This window comes from Pogona vitticeps, chromosome 13 (genome assembly GCF_051106095.1).
Source record: "Pogona vitticeps strain Pit_001003342236 chromosome 13, PviZW2.1, whole genome shotgun sequence".
Taxonomy (NCBI): Eukaryota; Metazoa; Chordata; class Lepidosauria; order Squamata; family Agamidae; genus Pogona; species Pogona vitticeps.
The window spans coordinates 7,112,259-7,126,230 of record NC_135795.1 but is presented as its reverse complement, the minus strand read 5'-3'; the positions used below and the strand labels follow the sequence as shown (position 1 = coordinate 7,126,230).

Below are 13,972 nucleotides of genomic sequence, written 5' to 3'. Positions count from 1 at the left end.
AAAATCCAATATTTTACTCCTGTTTTCAGCTTCGAAGAGAAGCAAACCGCTACACATTTTTTTGAAATACCCACTTCCCACCGAAACCTGTGTTTCTTCCCTGATTTTCCTCCTTCATAATTTCATCTGGTCGTCATTATGTGCCCTCATGTCATCTCTGAATTATGGCCACCATCACTGAGATTTCAACACAGATCAAGGATGCTCAAGGAGCGTTTTATCATTGCCACACACCCCCAGTGATGGCCGAGCAGGGATTCGAACGTGCATCCGCTAAGCCCTACTCCATCATTCTAGACACTATATTACACATCTCTCATGTACAAGGGGCAATTTGCTGCCCAGAGTTGCGAAACTCCCCTTATGAAGTGTATCTCAGCAACCATTTTATGACTTTCCCTCTTGTAAAATAATCACAATTAAGGCTGTAGTTCTGTACCTATTAACCCAAGAATAAGCCTCACTGATTCCTTGAGTAGACATAAGACTGTTCTAATTTAATTCCCACTTTCATCTGTGACGCAATATCCTCTCTTAATCACCCAGCTATGAGTACAATAACTAAAGGTGTATCTTCACAAATCCTACTCTCTCAGAGAAAGACTTGTGGGGGAAAGGCATAAAGATACCCCAAATGCCATCAACAATGGGATAAAACCTGCAAGATCAGGTTGTAGAAGATTTGCTACATCAGAAAACGGCAGGCCCCTGTGCATGAGAATGAGCAGCTGGTGCCTGACAGAAATTCCAGAGGGGATCCAAAAGCAGCTCAGACACCTCTAAACTATGTCATCTCTTCTTCGCAGGATGAACAAAGCCTTTAACCCAAACAGGAGCAATCTGGAGACAGATTCCGAGTCATGTATGCCATTCACACACATATTCTCTGTGCTTACCAAAGCAAGCACTTGGAACCAGTTTATGTTCCATCTCCTTTCTTGGAGTTAATGCAGTTTAGGTTTAAATTTAAAAACTACATATACTTATTCCCGTTACCCAAAACAGTAGTAACTCAGCTTATTTCTATTACAAATGGTCTCTGTATTTAGCATAGTTATTGTAGGGTTAATGCAGTTGTTCCAGGGTTAAGTTTTTGTTAACACAGAAGACACCCATTACATTTCTGAAGGACAATGAGCACACACCCACTCTAAACCTTACTGGTTTATTCAAGCTTGTCATTCTACACAAGTACAACACAACATGACTGCAAGATGCTACAAAGGAATACAAAAATCAAACTTTATAGTAATGACTGTACAGCAGGCCCTCTTGCCTTTTGCAAATATTTTTCGTTACCCCAATTGGTCTGAAAATCCCCACCGGCCAAGAGGAAGAGGAGAGAAACCATTTTTTCTGCCAAAGTTGTATTTAAAAAACAAATTTATATCTGCTCTGGAGGAATAGGGAACATGAACAGTGTGCCAAAATTATTCCGGCAAGGGAAGGCCTTACAAGAAAACTTTTTTATTGTTGTTTTTCAAGTTCTTGGATTTGAGTGAATGGCAACAGGTATTATGTGATATCTACAATCTTTTCTATTCCCTCTGCAAGATGTTACTAGGTATGTTCCCTGTGTCAGAGGAGTCTGACCCCAAAACTTAGGAGGGTTGTCAGAAGAAAAGAATTTGTGTAACATGTTTGAGGAAATGGAGGAAGAAAGGGACATTCTGCCAACTCTTCGAATGCTCTGCTTTTTTGCTTTCAACAGTCTCCACTTTATTTGCAGCAGGTCCTGAAAGACACATAGCTTGGTCTTCAGAGGAAAGAGTCCATGTGGGTGCCTCTCACTGGGAGCATCAGAACCCAAGCTAAAAGAGCATTATTGTTCAAGGGAAGGAACTCAACCCTATCCTCTTGGCCAGTCTGCTTAGTTTTTCGGTTTTTCAGCTTTCACTTTGCCCTGTTCCCATTCCTTTATTTTTTCAAAGACACATTTTAAACTCAATGAGCTTTAAGATTAAAAAAAACAGTGCTGCCAATTTTCTATATTTTATCGGGAAGAATTGGAACTGGAGCGACTGCGGTGCCGTCTTCGCCCTGGAGATCTGGATCTGGATCGTCTGCGAACTGGGGATCTGCGTCTGGGAGACCTGGACCTGCCAGGAAAAGATTGGTTAGGAGAAAAAATAGATTTAGTCCTCTTTATTTACCAGAACTTCTCATATCCTCTTAAATTTATTTTAAAGACCTACACACATTGATGAGGATAAATTTTCCTTCCTTCCTCATAATAACAGAACAGAGGGTCTGCCACAGAAGCTGAATGGCTGGACATTCAAAAAAGGAAGTACGTTGCCACACATTGCACACTTAAATTGTGGGTTTCACTGCTACCAAACGCAATGATTGCTTCCAGCTTCAGCAGTTTTAAGGAGATTTCTACAAATTTAGAAAGGCTAAGGCCATCAATGGTTATTAGTCTGGATGCCGATTATCTCCATGATCAGAGGTAGTATCCTTTATAAATCAGCTGATAGGAAATGATTTATATATGCCACTTCTCTTCCCATAGGGGACTCAGGGCAGCTCACAACAGCCAAAACTATACAACAATAAACAGTTAAAAATACCATATAAATACCTATTTAAAAATTAAACACATTAAGATTAAAACTAAGATTCAAACCAGTTTTAATTTTAACATTTTGAAAATATTTTAAAATCTTTAAGTTTAATAAATAAAGTATTCCTGAGACACTTATTACTTAAAAGTCTGCCTGAAGAGACTGAAGGACAAGAGGGAGGGAGGGGCCTGACTCTGCTTCATGGGGCAGAGCCTGGGAGCAAACCCTGAGAAGGCCCTCTTTCATGTCTTCACCAAACGAGCTTGGAAAGGCGATAGATCTGAGAGAAGGGCCTCCCCGGATGATCTTAAAAGCCAAGAAGGCTTTATTTGAAGGTGCTATGATCCTTCAAATAGCCTAACGGCATTCATGTCCAGCCGGCAAACTTCCCTGAGGATTTTTCAGCCCTTGTATGAACAGAATATCTTGGGACTAGGTAGCTCTTTGGTCTGATACCTCATTGCTCTTCTTACATTCCTCTCCTACCATACCTCCAAAGAGCTCCAGAAGGATAAAAAAAAATACTCTGGTGTGCACACACAGCGTGAGAAATGGAGAACCTGTCTCCTCTTAATGCAAGGGTTCTGCTAATCTGGGCCCTTTCTTCAAAAACATTTATACTTCCTAGTGTGCACTTGGTAAGGATCTGGAGGAGCAAAGGTTCTGGGCGAAGGTGCAAAGGGGCTGTGCAGGGGGAAGTGAGTGCAGGGGTGGGGGGGACGTCTGTCTCCGCAGTCCGGTACAGCTAAGGCCATGGACTCACAACGGGCCACAGACTGGTGTTTGGGGACCTCTGTTCTAGAGCAGTGGTCCCCAATCTTGGGCCTTGAGATGTTCTTGGACTACAACTCCCAGAAGCCTTCATAACCACCTCTGCTGGCCAGGAATTCTGGGAGCTGAAGTCCAAGAACATCTGGAGGCCCAAGGTTGGGGACCACTGTTCTAGAGCAGTGGTCCCCAACCTTGGGCCTCCAGATGTTCTTGGACTACAACTCCCAGAAGCCTTCAGCACCACCTCTGCTGGCCAGGGTTTCTGGGAATTGAAGTCCAAGAACATCTGGAGGCCCAAGGTTGGGGACCACTGTCTTAGAGGATTACAAGGCACAAGATACAACGTAGCAATCAGTGGTCTAATCAAGGCATAGGAATAAGAAACAGGCTATGCTAAAACCTGCGTACAGTTTACAGCTCAGCAGCCCTCCTACATGAACCTACCTTCTCCTCATGCGAGGTGGCGAGCGCCGCCACATGGGAGGGGGCGGCAACATCCTTCTGGGAGGAGAGAAACGCCTAGGAGGCATCCTGGGCCAAGGAGCCAAGACCGCAGTGGCAGTGATCTCCTGTCCATCGATCTGTCCTGTTGAAGACCACAAAAACAGAACGTGATCCCGTACATTATAGCCTCTACATCTCTTGTCATTTCCCCTGCCCCCCAGCCTCAGTCTTCTGTGCTGCAATGGTGGGGGAGACCATCCAGCATCCAAATTTTGGCTCTTTAGAGGGACAGAAAATACCAGGGCATGAAGCTGGCAGGTGGCTGGATTGCTCCGCTACAGGGAGGAGGAAGGGAGGAAGCATACAAGAAAGATCTTCTCTGCCCCTTACCATTGTCGGGGAACTGTAAGTCTTTTTGGAAGAAGAATCTGTTTATTTTTTTAAATGCAACCAAATTATTCCATGCTCTTTATACAACACTGGCAATAAATATGGCATCTTCCATTCCCCATAAACCCCAACTGTTGGAGAATGCAAGACCAGATACCTTTATTTATGATCTAATTTGGACCAGGTATTTACTGTATGCTGAACTGGTCCATCTGTTTCAACCTGTCAAGAAGACAGAGCAGTTTGGTTTCACAGGCTGCACCAACCAACCCTTCTTGCGGACAAAATGGCTATAAGCAGCGATGGGGACTCAAGGCATGAAACTCGTCAAGCTGCACTTAAGTTGCACCAGTGACTTGACTCAGGTTCCCCCTACCCCCCCCCCCCATGACTTGGATTTGACTTGCGATTCTGAAACCACCCATTCTCTCCTTTTCTTCTGGGAAAAAAAGCTTGCTTTTAATAGGGACTTGGACTTAGGACTTGGTACCAAAGACTCTGACCGAAAGACCTGCCAATATCCCTTGCTCTAAGTTTGTTCTTTACAAAAAAAGAACAGAGGCAGTGACATTCCTTATCAGCTATCAGAACAGTTGAGCAGGTTGCATGATGGGAAGGAGCCTTCAAGGCGTCCCACTTACCTCCATCCATGTGCTTCAATGCCTTCTCTGCATCATCTGGACTCTCAAATTCTACATAGGCATAACCTTTGGAGAGATGTGGATTGAGCCTGTCGAATGGCATATCAATCATCTTTATCTTTCCATAAGTGGAAAATATTTCCATTATGTGATCCTGTAAAAGAAACAATTCCCCTTAATATCCCATGGAAAATGTCTATATTCTTGTTTTTCAAAATGAAATGCTGACATAATGGAGGCAGCAACGTAACTTGCATACTTTCAATGAGATTTGGATAAAATATGAGTATTAGTCAATTATATATTTAGAATGCTTTCATCAAATACCTGGGTCCTCTTGGTGATTGCTACAAAGATGGCAAACTCCCTGCCAAATGAGGCTCAGCTAATTGCCTTCTACCAGTATTCTGCCACATGCAAAAACCTTTCTGTTCACAGAAACTTTTAGTGATCGATGGGGCTGCTGAGAAGGAGGCTTTAACGAGACTGGAGCGGTCCTAATTTTTTTTTTTTTATTTTACAGAGAGGCTTTTAAGTTGCTTTCAACTCAATAGTGTTTTCATTAATTTCGTTAAATATGCTTAAAGATATTTTTGTATGTTTTTATTTGTATCTGTTTGCCTGGACTGACAATAAAAGGTCTCAAGTTCAATGTTAGACTCCCATAATTAAGAGCATTAGTAGTGAGACAATGGGAAGGACCTCAGATCCTGGTGACTCTTTGCCAGTGGGAGTCAACAATACGGGAATCCAGACAGGAAAACAGCAGGACCAGACAATTTCCTATTCTTCAGATATTTCACCTGTAACATGTATAGATCTGGCATGAAATACCGTAATTTCTTTTACAAATAATTTCCCTCTAAATTCCCAACATTAACTACATCTACTAATACTACCGAGTTTATTAATTTCATAAAAAAATTACTGTTGTAAACCTAGCATTCCAGACATATTCATGTCACCCTCAATCTCCAATCAAAATGTCTTCCTTTGCTTCTTTCTCAGAGTGACAGAGGGATCAGCTGTTACCTTGGTCACGTTTCTGGTGAGTCTCCCAACATGTAGCTTGGTGGGTTTGGGTGAAGGACTCCTCCTCTTCCGTTCCTTCTCATCTCTTTTGGGTGGCTTTGACCTTTTAGAAACATTCAAAATAGGTCACATTTTTCTAGTAAACAAATCTGACAACAAAAGCCTACAGTTACCCATTTTTAAGGAGGCACACTATAAAGAGACAACATTCTTGAATATTTCATATACCTCACTGAATTCTTGTTGCTGAACAGAACCTTGGCATTTAGACAGAAACAGTCACACCACAAGGATTAAAGGAGCAATCATTTAGATTTAACTACAGTGGTGCCTTGCATTGCAACGTTAATTCGTTCCGCAAAAATCGCTGCAGAACGAAAACGTCGAAATGCGATATTAAAAAGCCCATAGAAATGCATTAAAACGTGATTAATGCATTCCTATGGGCTTAAAACTCACAGTTCAGCGAAGATCCTCCATAGCGCCGCCATTTTCGCTGCCTATAAAGAGAGGAATCCGCCCCAGAAAACAGCGGGCAGCCATTTTGTTCACCCGCAGCCATTTTGAAACCGCTGATCAGCTGTTTAAAAAATCATCGCAAAGGAAAATTCCCCCATAGGGAACATCGCAAAAAGTTCGTCGCAAAGCGATTTCGTCATAAAACGAAGCGATCGCTATGCGAGGCACCACTGTATATCAGTAGGAATTAGCTAGATTTTTCCGAGATGTTGACCAATGCCATACTAATTCAAAGCTGGAATACCACAGTGGAATGGAACATATGCTGCAGACAAGAGCCAGGGGACAGGAGATTGAGTCCACTGTGCCTCCCAGGTGAGGGGCCAGCCAAGATCATCCAGTACATGCGAGGCTGATATTGTTACATGTCCTGCCACTTGCACCAATGGGCAAGCTGCACTGTCCCAGAGTGCCACCAGAAGGAAGAAATGGTAGTCCACTTCTGAGTACTTTATATCTTGAAAGCCCTGGTAGGGTTACCTTAAGCTGGAATTGATGCAACAGCACATAATTATTATCCAGTGGAGATTTACAAGAACATGAAACACACCAAACAGGATCCAGTTAGTTATTCTACCCTATGCTAAGTGTTTAAGCCACAAATGTATAGCCCAAGGAAGCATTTGAAATAGTCTCTCTCAGCATCGTAACATGGCTTACAGCATGCCAGGAAGTTGCACCAGAAACTGCTGGACAAATCAAAAGAATCAGAAATTTCTCCAGAAGAATATGGTGACAATCAAACTTGGAGCTTTTGGTGGGATAAGGAATGAAGTCTGTTCTTTCCAAATGTTATGTTCTCTCATCTCATCTTAAAACTGTCTGCCTTTGTAGTTTGACATTCTGCAGCAAAGTCTTCTCCTGAAACTCAGTTTATTAAAGAACATGCATCATTTCAGATTTGCAAAGTGAGAAGATGCGAAAGCAGAAAACTCTACCCAACACTCATGTTCACCTTAGAACTTGGTAATTTTCAGTTTTTAAACAACAATTCTTACACCACTTTCTAGATTACCATTAGAAACCATCTGAACTTTGTGAAATTTATACCAGGACAATATTTAAAATATTATTACATCTACAGCTACAGCTAGAATTTAACTCAAGCAGAAATATTCCAAATATGCTTTTTGCCACTAAAAATGTACATAATGCATTTGGGCACAGAGCTGTAGCTCTACAGTAAAGCTCATGCTTTCAAAAGAGAGGATCTCAAGTTCTGTCACCAAGACATCCAAGGACCACATTGCTGGGGAACTACTCTCAAGGAGCAGGCAATCTGGGGACGGCAACCCCACTTCAGTCCAGCCAACACAGCCAAAAGAGAGAGAAGTCCAATAGCATCTGGACTAGAACACCCTACATTCCCCACCAAGTATGGAATAACAAGCCAAACGTACCAATGACGTGACCTCCAGATATCACCATCCTCTTGCTTCCAAAAAGTGTGTAGCAAGGCCAATGAGGGTAAAGTAAACAATCAAGGAAAAGAGACCAAGACCGGTCAGTGTTAATTACACCAAAAGATGGTTGGAAAAGCCACGTTGAAGATAGGTGCTTAGGAGGAGGGAAGAGCTAAGGTGGCAAGGACACCACAATAGACCAATATTTGTCAGGTTTCACAGAGACTGTTCACTCAGGTCACCTGGACTTACTTCGAACGAGAACGTCTTCTGTTGTCATGTCTGCGCCGGGAAGGGCTCGGGGAGCCTGATGAGCTGCTAGAACTGGAGCTACGAGAAGTGCTAGAGCTCCCGGAACGGCTTGACGCCGAGGAGGAACTGGATCCGCTGCTGGAACCAGTGCTGGAGCTGGAACCCGAACTGGATGTGGAAGTGGACCGAGACCTGGCAGAGAAACATCAGAATGGAACATGCAGGCCTGATGAGAACTAGCCTCTTCGCCTGCTATCCCAAGAGCGTGTGAACGAACCCCTTATGCAGTTCAAACTTAACATTGGCAGTTTCCCCCGCCCTGAATTCAGAGCAAGCAGCGCCATGCAAACTCCCAAGTGCTCGAAACCTCAGTCTGTGAAGTCTGTAAAACCAAATAAAGTTCACATTATTGCTTCCACGAGCCCCTTATCTCAGAACTTATCAATTTGCTGGCTCTGAGCCAGGTGCATCTTTCCGACAAAATGACACCACGGCTGATTGTGATGTGTGAACACAGCCACCTTGTGTTTCCAACATCTGAAAATTAATTGCCTGGTTCTTCAGAGGAAGCCATTTTTAATTCCTGGATAAGAGTTCTTGGAAGATCGAATCCCGGATATGTCCTTTAATAAATTCTAGAATTTCCAATTAGCAATAATTCTTACCTGGTGCTACTACTCCCACTGGAAGCACTGCGCCTTTTGCGGTTTTTATCACGCCCACGATCCTTCTCGCTGGATTCCTTGGTGGCTGGTTTGTCCTTGGACCTATCCTTGGATTTCTCTTCAGTCCGGTCCTTGCGCTTGGTGGGAGAGGGAGCCCTTCAAGAAACAGTCGTTGGCAAAAGTGATTTCCTTCCCAATTTCAGTTGCCAACAAAAGTGAGAACAGCCACTCTTACAAGGTCAAGAGTGCTAAGCACACATACCCTGCATTTACACTATGGAGCCGTTTCATGAAAGAAACCCAACGGCATTAGGTACATATGGAACTTAAGGAAAGGGGGGAAGATGGCATTCCCAGACCTGATGCTCACTGGGAAAGCTCCCATTAGGCTGCACAGACCCCCCCCCCCGCCAAGAGGGGTTAAGCCTTGAAAAGTCAGAAATTACCTAGTGCTGGACTTTTTATTATTTTCTTTGATGCCTAGCAAACTCTTCTTTTTCACTCCTGACAGCTCCATTTTCCCCTTCCGAGTCCAAAAGTAGCACTGCGGGGGGCCTCACTTATCTGAAAGCTTACTTCTAACTCCTTGAATCTGAGAAACGATCCCTAAGCGAGTGCAGTAAATGCCAAAGAGTAGCCTAGTGACGAGAGAAAAAGATGGAAAAACAATTAACATACAGGGAGAAGAAAGAAGCCTGCTTCACAAGAAAAGGCACACAAGGCTCATGCAAAGCACCGTAGTACACACCCCACTGCATTACGGAAGAGCTTGAACAATGCATTTAAGACAGCATTTTAAATTTCTTTCTAAGCACCATTTTAAAGGGAGGAAAACATTTGCAACCAAAGAGCTAAGAACATATGGACTGCTATATTGTTTTCAATCTATGGATTAGTTAGCACCACATTTTTAGATATCCAGCATCCCAACAAGGAGTGAACTGGTTCAAAATTGCTCTCTGCATATTCAATGTCTTATTTACCCTACTCTGTTTCTTGATAAATACACACTGAGAAATAAGATTAGCAGCATACAGTAACAGCAAAAACAGCAGTCAACGTCTCCCAGAAATATAATAAATATTATCCTACCTAATAAGTCTACTTTTTTTTAAATTCTTTATGCAGATTTTAATTAGTACCACTAAGATTTTCTTTTCAACTAGCACAGCTGTATTTGTTAAACAGCAATTTTAGTCACACTCCCTGGTTCAATCTCAGAAATTGGCAATTGAGGAATACATAAGAGTCCAAACAGAGATTTAAGCCCCTGGCTTCAGAGCACAGAGGAACATTCGACAGCAGTGCTTAGCTGCTTTTTCACATATACCGCAGTAACTTCTTGTGGATCGCATAGGGCATGAACACTAAGGTTTTGTATACTGACATACAGTAATCTGATTCTGGCTAATTAAAAACTGTCTTCACAAACACAACAGCTTTCTTAATCTGACACACATAGCTTGAGGTATACCAATCAGAGAAGAAAAACATGGCAGGGCTAGGAATCGTGTTGTTGTCTTTAAATTACAGTGTGAAGAGAGAAATCCCCAGACAGCTAGAGTGGAGCTGCTGCTTCCTTGCTCTACAATCTTAACTGCAACTCTAATGCCTTTATTTGTACAAATAATGCTTCAAAACACATAAATACGTACAACTCTTATCGAAAAGAATGATACAGCATCTAGGATCTGTAAGATTCAGATATTTTGTGCCCTGTTTTATGCATTCATCTCTCAAGAAAACCAATCCCAAGGGTAACATTTACAAAATGCAGGCAATGGGTATCCTTCAGTTCTTGTTAATCTACCAGGCCTACATGAATAAACAGGGACTGAGAGATTGTGGTTATTTTTGCATTTTGTGTCTTTAAACTTAAAACCACAAATCCTTTATTTTGTAGAAAACAACCAGGATTGTGATTAAAAGGGTATGTTCAGAATTCTTTCTTAGCTATACCATGTACACTGGTGTACAATGCACCCAACACAAATAATGTTTTCTTTGATAGTCTAATAGCAATGGGCAACATTGTTAATGGAAAGGTTTATAATTTAACATACAACTGTCAAACAGCATACCCATGACTGGCATTTTAGAGGCAAGGGAGATCAAACATTGATACACCGCAAGCTTCTAGTCCAGCAGCAGGACAGTCCTCCAAGATCATAATTTCCAGTGTACAGTACAGTTAACAAAAACAACAGAAGATACTCCTTCAAAGCCCATTCAAGAAGGATTAGTTATTTACATATATTTTAGGGAAGAACGTGTGATTCTACTCCTTAGAACATTCATATTCATGAAACTTATTTCAGGATATATCAGATTTCTTACTGGTTCTTTTGACAATGTGTTATGAATGCAGCCCTGCATCTTATGGATTTAGGAAGGAGAAACAGCCCCACTCTATTAATATTTCTAAGAAAATCTATATGCATATCCCAAATACCTGTTTATTTTCTCTCTGGTAATTTGCATCTCATCCGTCCTCAAAGGACATGAGAATCCTTGTGTTGCACCAAGTCTGCACATGCTATGAAAGTCTAAACCTCTGTATAGGACTTTGCTTTGAATATACACGTAACTTTCCCCAAACCAGGATCTTTCAGATGTATTAGAAAACAGTCCCATCATCCCAAATCAGAAACAAATGATGTGGCTAGATATGGAACATTTCATTATGTACTGCATGTCGTGTCTCAAACGTACTGGAAACAGCAAACAGAAGGGTAGCACATATTATCAAAGGCTTGGGATATCCTCTCTATAAGCAGAAACTAAAGTAATTGGGGGAAATGCAAGAGTGGGTGATCTCTTTTATTGCACCACTAAAAAGTTTTTTTTTTCATTTTCGAAGCATGACTGGGGGAAGAACGGAGCAGGAAAGAATATAAAATTTCATGAGTGGACTTTACACAAGTAGACCCTCATCCTTTCCACACAGTCCTTAAGCTCAAGATCAAGTAACAAGAGTCAATAATAGTAGATTTAGGTCATAGAAAAACTGAGTTGAAAGTGGCCTCTAAGGTCATCGAGCCCAACCCCTGCCTGAGGGTAGAACCGAAATCAGATTTGCCACACGGCTGTCCAATTTTCAAAGAGAAAGCAATCCTTCCCACAACAAAATCTATCTGTGAGAAGTGGCTACTACTTCAGAAGTTAGGAGGAGGATTCAGGAGGACCTTAACAGACTGGAGAACTGGGCCAAAAGAAAATGAGTTTCAATGAGGGAAAATGTAAAGTTTTGCATTTAGGCAGGAAAAATCATAAGTACAAATCTAGGATGGGAGACAGTTGGCTTGACAACACCACAAGTGAAAAGGAACTAAAGGTTTGAGTAGACTACAAGCTAACCATGAGTTAGCAGCAACAGCAAAGAAAGCTAATGGGATACTCAGCTACATCAGCAGAAGTATAATGTTCAAATCAAAGGAAGTAATATTACTATTCTATTCTGCATTAGTTATACCTCACCTGGAATAACTAATCCAGTTCTGAGCACCATAATTTAAGAAGGATATTGGTAAACTGGAACATGTCCACAACAGGGTGACCAGGATAAAAGGTTTGGAATGGTATGTCCAATCTGGGGAAGATGGAACTGAGAGGTGACATGATGGCCATTTTCAAATATCTGGAGGTTGTTACGTAGACGATGGAATGAGGTTTTCTGCAGCCCCAGAGTGAAAGACTCAAAGAAACGGGCATGAAGTAAAGGGAAACAGATGGTGACTCAATATTAGGAAGAACTTCAAGGGACTGCCTCATAGGAAGGTGAACACTTCAACATGGGAAGTGTTTAAACAGGGACTGGGTGATGACCTCTCAGGAATGCTTCAAGCAGATTTCTTGTTGTACCAGAAGGCTGGAATCAATGGCTTCTCAAGTCCCTTCCAGCCCTAGTCCTCTATATCCTATATATGGAATTCACTGCTACAGGATGTGGTCATAGTTATTGGCTTATACATTTTAAAGGGGGGGAATCAAACATTTGATGTACAATTAGTTTGTCAGCAGTTATGAGGCAGAACAAACAACTAAGCGATCAGAAGCTATTTATCTTCCAACGCAAGATGCAGTAGTGGAGGTGAAGTTGGTTGCTTCAGACACTTGTTCCAATCCACACAAGACGATCGCCCAGATCTCTAAATATCTTTAGTCCATTGTCTTCCAGTTGTTTTCAACTTTGCCTCTTACATGCGATCCAGCCAGCGATTAAGTAATTAAGGGACTCATCACGCAAAACACCTACCCCCATTCCTGACTGTAAACCAGAGTCTCCCTCTTCCCCCAACACTGGGGCCTTCAGGAATTTTGGACTACAATCCCCATCACCTCCAGCCATCATAGGAAACACGAGATTGAGGAAATCTGCTAAAAACCAGCCTGACAAAGAGATTTGTCCGTTCCCCATGATGCACAAACCACTTGGCTAATATCTGGATTTGCAACAGCCTAATGGCAGATCTGAGAAACAGCAATAGAAATGCCCCCAATATAAATGTGGCATAATGAAAAACAACCATCTTAGGGCACCCCAAAAGACCCACTGACAGAGGGGGTTGTGTTGCACTGAAGTGGATGCCAAATAACCTGCATTTTTTTTGCTATGAAACAAGAATGCCTACTTCAGCAAGGGAGATCCTGTGCCACACCTTTCTGCTACAACAGACTAGCAGGTCTGGAGAGAACCAGGGGCAGTGGGGTGGAGTGGTTACACTCACACCAGGCCCATAAACACACACCCCCCTGGGGTCCTGGGTGGAAAGTGGGAGGAGGGAAACGTGATAGCAGGCACCGCACAGCCTTAGCGGGGCCCTCTGGGAAAAGGCAAGGAGCTGGAAAGGTGCCTTCCGAGGAGACCTTCTCTCCCGGGGCTCGGCGGCGTTCAGGCGGGCGAAGGGGGGACTGGCGTCCATGGCGGCACCCTTCCCGCCTTCCCCCCTCCGGACTCACGAGGAGGAGCCGCCGCCGTTGCCGCCCCCCCCCGTTCCCGGCCCGAGAAGGTTTCCCCCCCCCTTCCCTGGAGGGCCAGGCTCCGTCCGTCAGGCCGCCCCTCGTCCGAACGGCTGCCAGGGCCCGCTCTCGAGGCCCTCAGGCGCCCTTCCCGCCTCCCGCCCCTAAGGCCGGACCGGATGGCAACGGATGGCCCCGCCGGTAACAGCTACTTACATCCTCAGGGCCCGAGCGCCACTCCGTCGTCGCGCTCCCGATGACGTTTATTAGCCGCTTCCACGGAGGAGCGGCCGAAGGGGTCGGGGCGCCGCGCTCGTTGATGACGTCAC

General features: G+C 43.3%; 1 protein-coding gene across 1 annotated transcript; it reads right to left on the bottom strand.

Annotated features, from left to right (window-relative positions):
• Positions 1-1,149: 1,149 nt before the first annotated feature.
• On the bottom strand, positions 1,150-13,972 carry RNPS1 (RNA binding protein with serine rich domain 1). The gene is made up of 8 exons (XM_020813125.3): positions 13,860-13,972; positions 9,131-9,322; positions 8,685-8,840; positions 8,020-8,211; positions 5,846-5,948; positions 4,814-4,967; positions 3,783-3,924; positions 1,150-2,099 (listed from the first exon to the last, which is right to left on the bottom strand). Exons 2-8 carry the CDS (start codon positions 9,199-9,201, stop codon positions 1,994-1,996), a joined length of 924 nt encoding a protein of 307 aa, XP_020668784.2. The 5' UTR covers positions 9,202-9,322; positions 13,860-13,972; the 3' UTR covers positions 1,150-1,993.